Genomic DNA, 17,617 nt, shown 5'->3' on the forward strand with positions numbered 1-17,617 from the left:
CAATTTGCCACATTTCTACCTGCCTAAAGCTGCCATGGTGAAATGCAGGTCAAAAAATCTGGGAGCATATTGAGTTGTGAAGTGGTCGGCCACGCCAGCTCACAGGAAGGCCCCTGATCATCCAACATTAATCACCAACTTTAATGACAATACATGAGCATCTTATAGAAAGCTTTCTCAGAAGAGTATAACAGCTAATATAGAAGCAATGGGCCGACTGCCAGATGAATTGATGTCTACCTATTGTTGTCTGTATAATGTACTTAGAGAAATCCAGCATGAACATTAAGACTTTGTACAGTACTGTATTTATTGACATCTAATGGAAGGCTAATTCATAATGTGAAACATGGATCCATTTGCCTTAATTATTAGTGCTGTATGATGGAAGACCTGAAACTTTATTCACATGGCACAGGGCACAAGGTAATGTTACTCAGATGCTGTCAGTATCACACTCTAGTGACTTGAATAGTTCTCTTGTTGGGTTCATACTTTGTTTGATTGATTTTGTTTACCTCTAGCTCCAGTACTGCTTACACTTGTACCTGGGCATTTACTGGAAGCTCAGCCTAGCTGCATTTATACCTAGTCAACTCCTCTACAGCTGTATGTTTGTAACACGCTATTTGCCTCACTTGTACATCACTTTGGACAAAGGGGTATGTTATATGAAGTAAGTGTAAATTCTTGTAGTAGATTTGGAACCACGAGCTGGAAGCTACCCTCCATCCATCCATATTCCAAATGCTTATCCAGTATAGATTTAAGGGGAGCCTGGATGCTATATGCTGAAGCACAGACTACACAGCAGAGTATCCCTCTGTACTGGATGGCCTGGCAGAGGTGTATAGAGGACAAACACATACACACACCATATGATGGTGTGTTCTGAATATGATGACAGATTTCCTAAAATTATATTTAAAAAATTGCAATATATTGCCTTGCTTACAGTATCGCCATATGTTGAATGGTAACACCTGTGTCATGATACGTATCGTCTCATCTGCAATCTTGTCAATGCACAGCCATAGAATCTATGCGAGCTTCATACATAATTTTTGCCTTGGCAATGTCGATTGGACAGATAGACTTAGTGGGATTTTTTAGACCCGCCTGGAAAGCAGGCTTTTCTGAATGGTACAAACAATTTGATACAAACTGTCATAGCAATGTACCTCACACCTGCACTTAATGTTTCCCATTCCTTTTGAAGGCAACTTGATGTCATTCTACGATCCAATAGGAACTGTCAGATAAGTTAACAGTCATCGCTGGCATTAGAAAGCTGCTTCTGCCCTCTGCTTGGCTGGCTTCTGGTCATTCCCAGTGTCTCCTGCTTTACCTTATTCATGTGTGCTGCTGTCTTACAAATTTTGAACCTGAAAGCAACCTGCTACTCAGCGCAGCCTGCAGATTTGTTCAAAAGTGTAGAGTGTATAAGCAGCTAACCAACCAAAATAAAGAAAGAGAGTTTCCCCTGTTTAAAAAAAAAATCACCTTCCACCACTAGTATCTAGTAAACCACAGTGAGTCTTGTGAGGGGCAGAGCTACGTGACGGTGCTGGTAGTGCTATGAGTAAGTCGGCACATCAGGGTTTTTCCTTTGCTCTTGGTGGTAGTTGGGGCGGTAAAGCAAACAGTGCTTCAAAGTACACAGAACCAGGGATGGACGACATTCTTTCTACCCGGATCATTCTAAGGGTCAATGTTCCAGATTGTATAACAGTACAAGCTAGCATTTTCCAAATAAGACACTTACTAAAGCAAAGGTTTTCTAGCGTGATAAACATCTTGAACTCAAGGCTGATTATTGCATTGAAGGTTCAATCAGCAGTTGTTCTACTAAGTGCTGACTGCTAAATTCTTGTTATATCTCTGGAACTGGCAGCTTGACAGTTTTTTTTATAGACCTCAGTCCACGTTGTGCAGGCTTTTTCCTAAATTACCAATGATGTTTCTCCTGTTGTTGGAAAATGACAAACTTCAGCAGATAACTCTTAATGAAAACAGCTGTCCATTTTCAATGTATTCAAATATTTTCATTAATACAATACGAATAAAACTGATGATAATGGACATTATCCAGACACTGGATTGAATGGTTATATTCCAGACACCATATTGAATTCCCCAGCTCAAAGTGGAGAATTGGTTATATATACATTTATGAATGTTTTGAGTTTGCACATGAATAACTTACCACTATGCCTAATATATATCAGAATTCATCCCTATGGAACGGAAAATGTGTCAATACATCAGACTGTCTATGCATAGAACCGTCAGTGCAGCAGATTGTCAATGCATAGAACCGTCAGTGCAGCAGACTGTCAATGCACAGAACTATCAGTGCAGCAGACTGTCAATACATAGAACTGTCAGTGCAGCAGACTGTCAATACATAGAACTGTCAGTGCATCAGACTGTCAATGCATAAGATTGTCAGTGTATCAGACTGTCAATGCATAGAACTGTCAGTGCAGCAGACTGTTAATGCATAGAACTGTCACTGCAACAGACTGTCAGTGCATCAGACTGTCAATGCATAGAACTGTCAGTGCAGCAGACTGTCAATGCATAGAACTGTCACTGCAACAGACTGTCAATGCAGAGAACTGTCAGTGCAGCAGACTGTCAATGCATAAGATTGTCAGTGTATCAGACTGTCAATGCACAGAACTGTCAGTGTATCAGACTGTCAATGCACAGAACTGTCAGTGCAGCAGACTGTCAGTGCATAAGACTGTCAGTGCACGAATGCTACAGCACAGTGCTTTTCAAACACCAGCATAGCATCTAAATTTGCTTGAATGAAGCATTGATGAACTTATGGTCCATATTGTACTCCAAGGATGTGTGTAGCTAAAAAATAATGTGATGCATTGTACAAACAATAAAAAAAAAGTCACATTTGTGAATCGAAATGTTATTTTTCAGTCCAGTGGTTATATTTAATAATAAATATATAGTATGTATTTTATTATATGTTTATAAGAATAAATACTGTATAAATATGATATATTTCTAATTATGCATGTATTTTAATTATTAATGTAATAAATATAATGCTGCTAAAATGAGTCATGCATGGTGTTGTTGCATTTGAACCAGACATTTCCATGGAGTAAGTGCCTGTATTTTGTTGTCAGAACTTGTCTTGAGTTCTACAGTCAGATGCCCTTCATGGTCTTTTCCCCAGGCTTTGAAAGAGGCAGGTACAGTGAGAAAAGGTTTCCATTCGCTGAGTTCATTATCAGGTGTAGCAAAAAGTGTGATATGATACAATGGACAAAACGAAACTGTCACAGGCATTCAAAATATGCTTTGTGAAAAACACAAAACAGAGAATGAAGCCAAATATATAAAGACTGAGGATGGTATGGGTGACACAGCCCCACTGAATTGGGGAGAATAGCCCCTGCTTTTTTCATCCTTCAATGGTGTGGTAGATGTTGAGGCTTCACAGAGTGATGTTTCAGTTAGAGCACATTGATCTAACCACTTTGAAAAGACAGCTTTTGTGTAGTTCAGAAGTGTTTCAGGGGACGACGCTGCGACGTTTGCTTTTGTTGACTGAATGGTCTTATTCTGTAAAGGATAAGAGGGGAAATGCATTTCATTTAGTGTCATTTACGGTATATAATGTCAGACGTAGTAACATTCACCTGATATTTTCCTTTGGTGCAATAACTGATAGCCAGCTGCTAGGTAGTTCTCTGACACTCTATGCTGGTTAAATTTAAACATGTGTACAGAAAGTACCTCAATACCCCGAGGCTCTAAATTGTTATATATTTGCACAGTTTAGTGTTATTTTTGTCATCCTTGTTGCACATTGTAATTTGTTATATGTTGATATATGGTGCTGGCTATCTATACACCCTTCCTGGGTGACACTTCACATGTAACGTGAAAGCGCAGCCAGGCGTGATCATACAGGCTGATAGGAATAACTATACCCTCCCTATCCAAGCTGGCTTGCTTACTTCTATTGGGTAGAGACTCAGCTTATGCGGTTCAAGCTCACGAGATTGCTCACAAGAGACTGCTCGCAAGAGTGCCATTATCTCTAACGCTAATTCAGTCTGCAGTACTTCTACAGTGGCTTCTTCCCATATGTTTTTGTACTGTTTGTACAGTACTTTTATGGTGATTTTATGCATACAGTACTTTTGCACTGTTTGTATGAGTACAGTACTTTTTACAGCATTTTTGTGCTCTTTTTATACATACAGTACTTTTAACAGCACTTTTATGCAATTTTTATGCATACAGTACTTTTATACTGTTTGCATGAGTACAGTACCTTTCCCCTTGATTTTCCCTATCTAGCATACAACTCTTTTTCGACATCTGTACGTTTACATGAATTTTGGTCTCACCTAAAACAACTTCGTCTTAATCCAAAATAATTTCACATTCTTGCAAAATTACACAGGATCTACATCCTAAGTTCCTCCTACACCTGCCTGTCTTCTGATTAATACAGGTGGCATCTTTTTTGTCATACTACGTCAGATCTTCTCCCCACAATCAGCAGCACACGACTCCTAATACTTAGTCACCGAGCCACTCTTAATGTGTTCATAGCTTATAATGTCATTATACGCTGCTAATTGCTAGCCTGAGATTTGCAAACCTGGACGCAATGGATCAAAATATTGTTACGTGCCTGATTTGAAATCTGGTCTAGATTTCTTTTCAGCTCTCTGATGAAGGGGTATCTGTAATGTTGTCTCCACAGATTCAGAAGAAGCTGCAACCAGGAATGTGAGAGAACTGCAGCAGCTTCGAAGACACAGCACTGTGAGAGAGCAGAGAAGGAGAGTGTGAGGGTTATGGAAACAATGACAGACATCACTGGCTGGCTAACAGAAAGCAAAACAAAGAGGAAAAGACAGACGGAAAAGGGAGTGGAGAAAATGTGAAGGACACAGGGGCGCGGCATCAAGAACAGGTTATTGAAAGGAAAGGCCTCTCACCTTGAACACTAATTACACCCATTTACAATTCAACTTGTTTTAGTACATCTTTGACTACTCATTACACATGCAGTTGAAAAATATTACACATTTTCTGTGGTGACGCGGATCCTATATTACAGGTATCTACAATCAAATTCAAGAATTAAAGACATATAATAGATAGGACACATAAATAGTGTATTAGTCAGGTAGAAAATACACAGGAAAACAAATCAGTTAGTCTTACCGGGTCATTGTCACACAATAGGGAATCATGATAAGGATGAGATATTTCGTAGTCTTTTGGGAAAACTTCACGCTGTAATGTAGTCAAAAAAAAAAAATCAAATCAATGCAATACAATATACAGTTAAACAGAACAACAAAGAAACTGGTAGTTCAATTTGTCACGATATGACACAAGCAGCCACAGAGAGGGTCATCTATAGATTACAGGGACAATAGGATAATTTCAGCATTTTTTCCATTAGTATAAAAAATATACAAATATAAGATACGAGCTGAATAATTACAGGCAATTTTTAAACATGATTATTGAAAAAAACTCACAAAGCCATCAGGACCCTTCTCGTCGATAAAAATGAGTTGATTTTTGATACTTTCTTGTAAAATTTCATCACACCCTTTTCCTTGGACAAGCAAAGCAGACAAGAGCAGTAGTACTGTGCATAATAGGGCGAGAGAGAGAAATATTGTGATTTTAAACACATCATTTAAGATTTAGAGAATTATTGCTGTTGTTGCAAAACAAAGCAGCCTCCTATAATGAATAAAAATGAAAAACAGATTGCAATAAGCACGCATCCAGAGTGGTAATATAGTGACATCCTGCTTACAGCTGACGCAGTACTGATTTCACACTGATTATGCCGTCACCCAAGAAACCAAGAATAATCCTGACGTATAACGTGTAGTTAATAGCTTGTAAAATTATATAAACTATCCTAAAGTAAGAGGTAGTCAGACATATAGGTATTTAATATGCTTATCATTGCGGAATCTGCTGCTCTGTTTATTTATATAAGAAGTATGAGTCTTACCTGATAATTGCATCCTTTATCTTACCCAGAGGATACAACTCTCCATTTCTTTTATATACATATATAAGTATATATAGACATTTTTTTGGCCGCGAATTGCTTATTCACCTAGTCAGTCTCCTGTCTGCTTTACTATTCCAGGCGTTTCTGAAATGGTATTTAATATTTGCTTTCCCTCCAGACGACACTGCATGAGCTCCTGTTAAATTCTAAAGCCGAAATTAGCTCCCCGGTACATTTGGTACTTTCCAATCCTTTAGATCACCTTCACTTTCATTATGGACTTCAAAAGCTCTAAAAGGAAAAAGTGCACCAGACCATTATCTCACTATGCACTACAGTATAAACTGATTTTAACTGAAAGAATCCCCCCTCTTTTATAATTGCTATCGCAACGTCCTACTTTCTGACTGCCTTCTACTAGTATTTAACGTAGAAAGTGAAAGTACTCCAGCAATCACTAGCTGTGGCAGTCCCACCCGCGATTTATTATTAAAGGCACCTCCCCCTTATATAGATATGCATTTGCTTTTTTGTAGGTAAGGATTTAAATCTCATTATTGGAATCACCCGGGAATAGGCCCACAGTTCCTTGATTATTAAATTATAAAAGACTTCTTCTCATTTGCGCTTTTAGACTTGATATCGCAGGATTAAATTTACTGCCAGTTATATCGGGAATATTTTTAATGATCTGGTGGCGCCGTTTTAACTTGCAATAGTACATTATACCACTCCATTAGCTCAATCTATCTTTTAGCCACAAGTCACTAACACGCTTTCCCAACTAATGTGAAAACGGCAATTACCGTTGAGTTTTCGTTATCAAAAACCAAACACACTTTGAACGTACTGATTTGTTATCTCCCAGTTAAATATTTAAATACCGTAAGGGTATAGAGACGCTAAAAGGTACAATCGTGATAAAGCAAACCAGGCAATTGAAAAATGTATGTTTTTAATGTTGTACACTTTAAAATTTTAAACTTTATATAGACAAATAATACACTCCGATTGAAGCATCAACTAGTTTGGCAATCCGGCTCGTCGTTCAAGGTTCATTTCGCGTTTTATGTTAAATCTATGTCGTAGTCATCGATAATCCGTATATAAAAATTGTTTTGCGGTCAGAAAAAATGTTTTCGATTGAGTTTAGCAGGTTGATGTAACTTGATGTTGATGTGAGAAACTGCTCCATTTCAGGTAAGCTAACATCCACACGGCGGCGCTGAAGTGAACACAGAATGACGTTGACAGTCACAGTATTTTAATAGGTTGCATTTTTTAATAATCATTCAAATTTTGGGAATAGTGTTACTTATATATTTTAATGTGTTTGAAATTATGCATTTTCCAAAAAAACAAAAAGGAATCGTGTTCATTTTTTTAAAAAAGGGTTCTGTGTTAGTCAGAAATACTTAGTATTACAACATGATACATTTTAAGAAATATATGCAAAGTGAGAAAGCCCCCCTCTTACTGACTCAGCGTCCTTTCCTTCCACTCACCGACTTGGCATCCCCCCCCCCCCCAACTCACTGACTCGGCATCCTCTTCCCCCTCTATCTGACTCGGTCTGCTTTCCTCCCACTTACTGACTCTATCCTCTCCCCCCTCTCACTGACTCAGCATCCTCTCCCCCCACTCACTGACTCGGTCTGCTTTCCCCCCACTCACTGACTCGGCCTGCATTCCCCCCCCCTCACTGACTCAGCATCCTCTCCCCCCACTCACTGACTCAGCATCCTCTCCCCCCTCTCACTGACTCAGCATCCTCTCCCCCCTCTCACTGACTCAGCATCCTCTCCCCCCTCTCACTGACTCAGCATCCTCTCCCCCCACTCACTGATTCGGTCTGCTTTCCCCCCTCTCACTGACTCAGTGTCCTCTCCCCACCCCTCACTGCTGTCATCAGGTGACTCTTGTAGGTCTTGCTCAGTCCCGTAATCCAGAACTTCAGCAGCCGGACATTGTCATCCTCACCGGGCCCCGTGGCCCCGAGCAGAGCTAGAACCTTCTGGGTGTCCTCACGGCCCCGTCCATCCACTTTAGAAAATTTGAAGAGCACCTTAACTTTGCTGAAAAATTTGTAGCAAGAAGAAAACATCAGCTGACTAAATGAACCGTGAGGAAGATGGAGATAGATCCTGATGTTCTAGGCAAGGATTCTATGAAAATGGCAGCAAAGTTAAGGCCAAATTAGACATATTTACTTCATCCATTCCTCTTTCAGACACAGGAGACAGTGTGACACCACCTCTACGGAGAGGTTCTCATTGGACAAAGCCACTTCCACCTTGTTGAGCAGCGTAGGGCCTGAGAAAGAGACATTGAGAGAGAGAGAGAAATAGAAGAACTAAGAATAAGGAGGAGGTAACAAATGGCCTCCCCTCTCACCACAGCACTGGGCATCAGGCCTACCCCTGTCTGTAGGCTGTGTGGTGGCACTGCTGATGTTGAACTGGTAGAGGGAGAGGATATCATCATCACAGACCGCAGGGTAGAGGGAACCTCGCTCCGCGTTGACGACATCAACTAGCACAGCGAACTCTGTAGCCGGCATGGTCATTGGGGGTGGGGGTGGGTCAGAAACACATCATCGCAGCCACAATAAATACATCCACATCTGCAGCTCACATTCAGTTAAAAATCTAAGAGCTCAAAGACTCAGGAAGGTATCGCCTCTGCCCATCAAAAGTGTTAGAATCCTTAAGTCTCAGAACATTAACAGGGTTACAGATTAGTGCCGAGGGTCACCTGAGGAGCTGACGTGGGCAGGGATCGGGACGTCGGGGCTGAGTCCCAGGAAGTTGCAGCGGTAGGCTTCTTCATACTGGGGGCTGTAGGGCACTGACCTCACACAGCCTACTGGGAGCAGAGCCTGATGGGACACCAGAGAATCGCACTTAGGTCCATAGTGGTACAATAACAAAGACGCTTTGCAGCAAGCAGGCTCCTGCAGACCTTGAGCACGCTGAAAGCCGACTGGATGAGCGAAGGGTCCGGTCCTCTCCAGATAACCTGGTTCCCCATCAGCACATGCCAGGCAAGCTGTCGGAACTCTACTGCCCCTAGAACCTGAGCCATGAAAAACAACACATCTAACTTTGTGGTTCAGATGAAAAGCTGTGGTGGATAAGCATGCATTTCGAATGGAGCTGATGTCGTAATTCATAACATTTAATTCTGTACGCATTCTAGCATACAACAAACTGTGCATTCTCCAAGTAACAGGATTTTAATTACTTGTCTTAAGTGCCTCAAGGATTTGAACTTTGGCCCTGGCAACTCCTCCCCTTTTCCACCGTCACACAGGAAGTCCCTCCCGAGTTCATTATCTGACTGGTTGCGCTGAGGTAATGAACAACCTCCTTCTGCTCCTTCCCAACCAATCATTTCTTCTTCTTGTTCTTCATGTAGGACATTCAGAATTACATAATCATTATTTTTGAAAGAACAATGTTAAGTAATGGGGACCAAAGAACAACTGATATCAATGAGGTCTTTGTTCAGTCTATGAACAGGAATGGCGTATAATGGTTTACTTTTTATAAGTTAAATCAGCATGTTGGACTTATCCAAATATTAGAAGAGGATTAAAATGATACTGCCTATTTCATTGAAAACAGATGTTTAATCATACATTCAGCTACAAAAATGTACTGAGAAAGATTCTACATCAGCTTAAATGCACTACAATGCCTTCAAGCCAAAAGCTAAAACGTAACATTTTCTACAATAAAACTAAGCACCAAACTCCGTGAACCACTTTACAGTGACATTTTTAAGGGAAAACAATGGTGGTGTTTTGGAAGAAAAGTGCACATACCTGTCTGCCTCTCGATGAGCACCAGCGTGTCCTCTGTGGGAGCTCCTTCCAGAAGCTTCTCTGTGAGACGGCTCCCGCAAGCCTTCAGCAGCCTTGGGGAGAGAGGACACACACATACATGCACACTGTCGATAAGCGGGCATGGAGGTGGCCCAGATGCTGGCTGCTAGCTCGGGGTGCTTAGGGTGAGGCTCAGCCAGAAAGAGGGAGGAGGTCTTAGGCGGCCTACTGGGGGAAGAGAGTGATGGAAGCGTACCAGCTGAAAGAGGAGTGCAGGCTGGCCCACAGGTCTGGATGCTGCGTCAAGGAGGAAAGGGAGCGGGCCGCATTGCCGCTCCTTTGGTGCGGAAAGACAGCCGGGGAGAAAACACTGTTCATCCTCACGGCCCTCTGCGGGCAGACACACTGCTCACTGTCGAACACCTGGCGAGGAGAGGAGAAGCCATGAATATCAGGGGCACCTCCAGCACTAAAAACCGCCTTGTCACACAGAAAGCACGTCACACGGAGGATGAGAGTAGTGTCATCACGATACCAGAATGCAGCAGTCGCCATTGTAATTATGCTGTAATCGCGTTCAAAGATATTTGAGAGCAGTAAATGCTATTAAAAATCTCATATTACTTTATATTATTATTACAATGCATAATAGAACAGATATGCAATACTTTTGCATGCCTTTTTTATGTTGTGTCTCAAATCACAAACATTACTAATAATTGTATCCGAAGGATCAACACTAGTCAAGAGGACCTCACAAGATTGTATGGAGCCGAACACAACCCACAGGTAAAAAAAATAACTGCAGGCTGTTTTCTTAACGCAGAAATGTTTTAATGACCACAAACATTTTTTTCAACCTGTAGAAAATATGTAAGTCTCATCTGTACTTCAACCGTAACAGGCCCATAAAGATTAATATTTCATTCATTCAGAAATAAGATTGCAGATGTCTTTGTATTGCGTTGCGTGTCTGTCATTTAACTGTTGAGCTGATTTCATGGGGTTTACCCCCTTTTTTCAGTATTCTGCACTATTTGCATACAGGCTTGCAAATATCCCGTGGTTTACCATCTTCATTTGGCACAAAGCCACTGTAGCTACACCGTGCAGTGGTGAAAGCACTGACACTTCTGAACTCATCATCTGAGACTGCACCCTGGTAGCCTGCCAACCTCAGTGGTCAGGGCAAACAGAAAGTGCAGGCTGTAAAATCGACACCGTGGAAAATCAGCATTGAAAGTGTTTTATACTTGATATAAATCAAGTTATAGGAGCCAGCAGAGGCCCTGGGGGTGATGACCTGTGGAGGTGGAGTGGAATGGTGTACCTTCAGAGCCGTGTTTTGGAGGCCCTGGATGGTGAGCTTCAGGTGCCGAAGTAGGAAGGGCCAGGAGTTGATGAGATAGATTCTATCCATGGCCACGATGACGATGCTGTACCAGCGCTGGAAGCCCCGCGCCAGGCTGTCCTTGATAAAAAATGTGTGGGAGAAAACAAAGCCGTGCTGCTCGTCCCCGAAAAATATAGGGCCCTCCCTGCCTGGGCACACCTGTGTGGGGAGAGACATAGGCCGGGTGTGAGCTTACTGAGGCAATGGAGTTTCTACAAGAGTACGGAGAAGGGCGTCAGGGGTTTATAAGGCTTGGACTGAACTGACAGCATATGGTCTGAATGTTAAATAGAACCTCAGGCTGTTATCTTATGTGTGTCACAAAAATATGCGAAGCAAGGGTGAGAATCAGAAATGGGAGGGAAGCACGGTGGTACCTCTGTTGATTGTGAGAAACCGATGCTGGAAAAGAATTATTACTGGGGAGGAAAATTGAAGGATGCAGTGGCAATGAGTAATGGATAAAAAGGGGAGTGCCCAAATCACAGAAGATAACAAATCAGGTGTAAAAGGAAGCTCAGGAACATTTGAGATGTTTTGTCAGAGCAGAAAGTGTTTCCCTTGATCTTATGGAGATTATTAACGAGTGACTGCAAAGCCCGCTTCTGTCTCTCATAGAGGGAACGTTGTGCATGGTGATGGGGCAGGACAGCGAGGGGAAGAGTGGAAGGGGCTGGCAGACATACCTCGCAGCTTAGGCTGCGCACACAGGCCTGCCGGACCACGCTGAACAGCTGCGGCTGTCTGGGGTGCTGGTGGCTCAGGAAGCGGATCCCCGTCTCGCTGTCCACACTGACGAAGCCTGGGTGAGAGGCTGGCAGCGAGCGACAGCCCTGGCCAAGAGCAAGGTACAGATGGGAAGGCAAGGTGTAGAATGTAAGGCTGAATCCCAGACAGAACTAGCCCTAAACCAGCCATCCATCTCTCATCCGACAGCTTTTAAAAGTACAGGGTCATGGGGGAGGGGGGCTAGGTTGGTGCCTATAAGAGGCAATAGACTGGGGGGGGGAATAGCCAATTTGTTTAAAAATCACAATTCTTTGTGTGATGATTTTTATATCGCAATGACAGTTCAAAATTCAATTTTAAGTATCAATTTAAAGGCAGGTTACTATAATTATGTTGGTCAGATTTGTTACTGCTAATATATTTTCCCAGGTGCACACATTTTTTAAGGCACTGACATGCACAAGTTTGGCACAGTACTATCATGAATAAGCAAGCAAGCGCAGAGACTTTACCAGCACTGTCTGAATTTGAGCAAACTTTGGTTTCTAAAAAGTGAACATACAGGTGACACGAGAACAGCTATCGGCAAGATCTGCAACAGTACAGTTAGTCTTAATAAAGTGGTAATACCACTGACATTCACACGCATATTTCGTGACACAACCCGGACTTGGATGACCACAAACCCACAGCTACATATGCAAGGCTGCAAACTGTTGATGCAATTTTAAACATCCTTCCAAGCAGTAGTAATCAAGCTAAATGGAGAATACCACATTATTTTTCAAACTAAAACATTTTTCAGTTCACAATATGATGTTGCCTTCAGTAGCATACATACTGTATGCTGTAATGGTTGTCATTTTGGTGTGCATGTCACTTGCCACAGTTCTGTTATCAATTGCTAAAAAGCTGCTCCTGCTATAGGTGCTGGAGATTGTACTGAACAGTTTCATGTTACATCTGTTTGTCTGAAGGATTATTTGATTAATGTAACTTAATGTAAGCAGATGCAGTCTCTAAACATAGACCTGTGTTACCATGACAATACCTCAGTAATGTTATGAAATTAACAGAAAGCACTTATGTTGTTGGCGCCTTTTACGCTTTTTTCTTCCAGGACTCTTTTCTAAATGAATGCAATGTCGGTGTTTTTAATGAAGACTATAAAGTTATCTCTGTATTCCGGCTATGTGAATAGCCTCTTTTCGGGATGTTCTTATTGTGCCCTTTTCGGGATGCTGTTTGTGTACCATTGTTATACCAACGTATTGACATGTTTTAATATTGTTCGGAGCTAGTACTATTATTGGGGGGGGGGGGGGGGGGGTTCTGCATTCCAAACCACATGATATAACTGAGGATGACAACAAATGCAATATAGGATGTGTTTGTAATAAATAATTTTCTTATATTTGAATTATTATAAATTATTTGAACAATTTATGAGATTAATATTATTTTAATTTTTAATTATTTTAAAGTAACTTAAATATAGTTAAGTCAGCTTTCATGTAGCTTAGCTTGCTACATGTAGCTTGCCCAACACTGACCTTTACGCATATAAAACAATACATGCAACAGTTCAAGCCACTCATTACAACACTGCACACTGCAAACCTACTGTAATTACAGCCTCTCCTACAGTTACTCTTACAATTTCAGAAATAACCTCGCCTATTGACATCTGCTATAAAAAAAGGGTCAGTCCATGCCAAATCATCCAGGGGCTCCATGGGCATCATTCCTGATTTTGATGAAAACTTGGTATTTTGATCCTTATAGAGAACACTTAAAATTCCCCAAGTTTTATTGAAGAATTCTGATGCAGTCCAAAGTTATGGCCCTTTCAAATTTGGGGGCCACGCCCCTTTTTTGCACTCGCGAATCACGCATATCATTTGTAAGGGTTTTCAGCTCTTCTGGCCTACTTGTCCCTGCTCTTTCAGAATCTGGCATTAAAATTAAGCTCAGGGGAAGCACTTCAAAGTAATAGACCTGCAAAAATCAGTTTTTGGTTCAACCTCAGACACTTTTTTCGGATTTTGAACCCAAGTTGTGGGGTCACCACCACACCTACATCCAATATTCTTCTATATTTTTGTTATTTGAGGAAGATACTGTAAACAGATGCAAATTCATTCTAAATAACCATTTATTCTTTGATATATTGCCATCTGAAAATGGTCACAGGTGAGAAATCCCCCAAAGGACCCCCTATTCGGGGGGCGTGATTGACTGTGTTGTTAGTTAGTGATGGGAATGAAACTTCTACAGTTGAAAGAAGCATATCTATAAATGCTGAAAATATAACTATCTCAACTCAACTCCTTCAATATAAACTCCCAGGGTCAAAAATGACATTTTCAAGTCTTTCCGTTTAGTTGCCAAGAGGTCATTTTTTGAGAATACACCTCTTGAAATGTGAATCTAATGAGAAGGAGCACTGTCAGACAGAGATACTTAAATCAGATCTTAAGTTTGAAAAACCTACTAGTAGCATCACTGAATTAATGAGAAGCCATGTTCACAGTTCTTAGATAATCTTTGGTCAATCCATCCGGACTAACACAGTTCCTGTGACAGGTCAGTGCTTCAGGAAGTTTCCAATGGAGCAGGTATCCAGGGAGGAATTACCAGCCATGTCAACTGAATCCATGTTGGTTATTTGGTAGTCAACTCACTAATGAAATGACTGCCTTGTGTCTTAGGAAAGAAACTGAAAGTACAGCAGTTGGGCCTTTTCTTGGAATTGACATAATTCTTAGTAATGCTTATCCAGGATGTGAAACATTACAAGCCAATGTACCAATTGGACTACATACAGTCAAACCTCGTTACTACGTACAAGACGGGATATCAAAAACATGTACGTTATAAGCATAGAACGTTGTAACCACTTAGTGCAAGGTGGATGAAAGAACTCACGAAATATCCATGTAAATGATAAAACTTTAATAGAACATACCCTTAAATTGACTACAAAACAAACAAACACATTATTACTTGTTAAATAATTTTCCTTTAGCTCATTTGGATCCTTGAAATTTTCCTTAAATTACTCACAATTACTTTGTGCCGGCCGGCGATAAACGGCAACGAAAATACACAACGGCTGGTCAAAATGGATTTTTAAAATAAACATTCGCATCCAAATTGGCATTTGGCCTGAAAATATTAAGGAAATATTGGTCAAATTAAATCATAAAATCCTTTACTTCCATTATTATTCTGAATTCACAAATACCGGCATGACCGGTATTTCACAAGGTTTAATAAACAAAGAATACACACAAAACACTTAACAAGCCATTACTACGCAGTCCAGTAACGATCGGTCAAGGCAACTCATTTAACGCCAAGCAAGGCAATAGACAAATGTGCATTGTCGGGCGAAGATCAGGTAGATACAGGTAGATGTAGCGACACAAGTTGTGGTGGGCGGGGAGAGCGCTGTACATTGTAACCATGGTTAGTTTTCGTATTTTCACTAGAAATTTGGATGTTGTATCGAAGTTTACGCTGTAAGGGTGTACGCTGTAAACAATGGCTGCTATTGGAATAATACATAGGCTAAAAACGGGAATTAGAAACCTGTACGTTGAAAAGGTGAAAACGTTGTATCCGGGGTACGTAGTAACGAGGTTCGACTGTACATGACATAACAGTTTTCATTGGAGTTAGGCTAATAATACTTACCTAGGCTTGGCCAGTGTGACCTATTTTTACCATGATAGACTATGTTATGATAACAATATTTTAAACTATTTTGAAAGTTTGGCAGTTTGAAAACCTTAACAGAATGTTTGTTCTGGGATTGACTCCCTAACAAGCCACACCTGTCAACACCATGGTAGGCAGTCGTAATGTAAACCATGTCTAGGCCCCATGTTTGGCACCTAACTCAGTTGTACTTGCCTACCTAATACCTTGATTTAGTTAATGATTTTGACAGCACCAGCCAGCATTAGTTCATAGATGTATGGAATGTAATGGGCCATATTGCTTGGAAGTTATTTGCAGGGGGTGGGGCTGATGCATGCCAAATGCTCATTTTTTGACTGGAATACTATATGCTGAAGGAGTTGAGTTGAGATAGTTATATTTTCAGCATTTATAGTTCAGATATGCTTCTTTCAACTGTATAAATTTCATTCCCATCACTAACTATCTACACAGTCAATCACGCCCCCCGAATAGGGGGTCCTGTGGGGGATTTCTCACCTGTGACCATTTTCAGATTCTGAAAGAGCATGGAAAAGTAGGCCAGAAGAGCAATTTTCAGCTCTCTAGCATGGAAGATATGGTCTCCTGAAAACCCTTACAAATTATATGCGTGATTCGCGAGTGCAAAAAAGGGGCATGGCACCCAAATTTGAAAGGGCCATAACTTTGGACTGCATCAGAATTTTTCAATAAAACTTGGGGAATTTTCAGTGTTCTCTATAAGGATCAAAATACCAAGTTTTCATGAAAATCAGGAATGATGCCCATGGAACTTTTCTGGACATTGGTTGATTTGGCACGGACTGACCCAAAAGCAACAAAGAGCGGGAGCCCAGCTGACCTCGCACATGTCTGCCCTTTGCGATGCAGACCCGTTAGCCCGCATGGTGAGTCCCTCCCCCTCTCGGTCCCCCTCCCTGTCCCTCTCTCCTGCAATGGAAAGGCCAGGTTGAGGAGGGGACGGAGATGGGGGGTGAAGAGCTTCAGTGCAGAATAAGGTCCGTGGGCCATGGAGCTCGCAAAAATGGCACAAAGCCACCAGCGCATTCATCTATAAAGAAGAAAAAGCAGTTAAAATTAATACAATTTCAGGGAGCAAAATCTAAACTTCCCATGTAAAACTAGCAGACATATACAGTAAATATTGCATAAGTCAATAAAGTGGGTTTTACTGTTATATCATCCATATACTGGTACACTGTAACCCTAAATAATATTCACCCAGGACTACATTGGGACATACAAACAGCATGTGACAAGAGTAAGGTTTCACCTACATAAAGAGAAAAACACAAGACACACAGGGGGCTAGCCACAGGATTGATAAACACAAATTACTGGCTATAGCTTGCCAGTTATTCCATTTCCCAATATATATTAAAGTGAAATTCAAATAGCTAATTACTTACAGATCAATATAGTTTCTTTTAAATTATAACAACAAATCGCTTAGTTAGTCAGCCACGCGACAAGGTGTAAAAATAGCTACCGCTAACCTGGAAAGTTAGCAAGCTTTGACACATAACATTGTACTTCTAACACTATCATTATAGCTAATTATTGCAATGCATAAGTAATAAAGTCAAGAGTCCCACCTTCACTGGTCGCCCTAAGTAGCCAAATGCTTAAAACACCCCAGTCATAGCGGTGTTTTTCAAAACAATTCGGCCACCTACATGCCGCAGAGAAAGAAACGGCCAGCTCCTCTGTACTAGAGAGACGAACTTTAACGATAAAGGAAAATAAATTATAAATAACGGGTTATAAAATGGAATAATGGTTTTCTTCCCGGGTATGACAGAAAATCAGCCACTACGTCTCGCCTCGCACGCGCGTCATGTGACAGTGAGAGTCACGCGCATGCGACGCACAACATTCGCACGTGACACAACAATACAGACACGTGACT

The 17,617-nt window shown here is 41.1% G+C and overlaps 1 protein-coding gene and 1 long non-coding RNA gene across 2 annotated transcripts; both read right to left on the reverse strand.

The window, feature by feature from the left end:
• Nucleotides 1-4,678: 4,678 nt before the first annotated feature.
• Nucleotides 4,679-7,770, reverse strand: LOC125749002 (uncharacterized). The gene is made up of 4 exons (XR_007399723.1): nucleotides 6,032-7,770; nucleotides 5,541-5,653; nucleotides 5,218-5,289; nucleotides 4,679-4,810 (listed from the first exon to the last, which is right to left on the reverse strand). It is a non-coding gene; the product is annotated as an uncharacterized LOC125749002 (long non-coding RNA).
• A 71-nt stretch (nucleotides 7,771-7,841) lies between these two features.
• flcn (folliculin) lies at nucleotides 7,842-17,534 on the reverse strand. Its single transcript, XM_049025735.1, has 12 exons — nucleotides 17,304-17,534; nucleotides 16,550-16,759; nucleotides 11,940-12,086; nucleotides 11,191-11,412; nucleotides 10,117-10,283; nucleotides 9,861-9,952; nucleotides 9,278-9,441; nucleotides 8,996-9,109; nucleotides 8,789-8,912; nucleotides 8,453-8,581; nucleotides 8,245-8,347; nucleotides 7,842-8,109 (listed from the first exon to the last, which is right to left on the reverse strand). Exons 2-12 carry the CDS (start codon nucleotides 16,757-16,759, stop codon nucleotides 7,902-7,904), a joined length of 1,680 nt encoding a protein of 559 aa, XP_048881692.1. The 5' UTR covers nucleotides 17,304-17,534; the 3' UTR covers nucleotides 7,842-7,901.
• Nucleotides 17,535-17,617: the final 83 nt, after the last annotated feature.

The sequence above is a fragment of the Brienomyrus brachyistius genome, chromosome 9 (assembly GCF_023856365.1).
Source record: "Brienomyrus brachyistius isolate T26 chromosome 9, BBRACH_0.4, whole genome shotgun sequence".
Classification (NCBI taxonomy): domain Eukaryota; kingdom Metazoa; phylum Chordata; class Actinopteri; order Osteoglossiformes; family Mormyridae; genus Brienomyrus; species Brienomyrus brachyistius.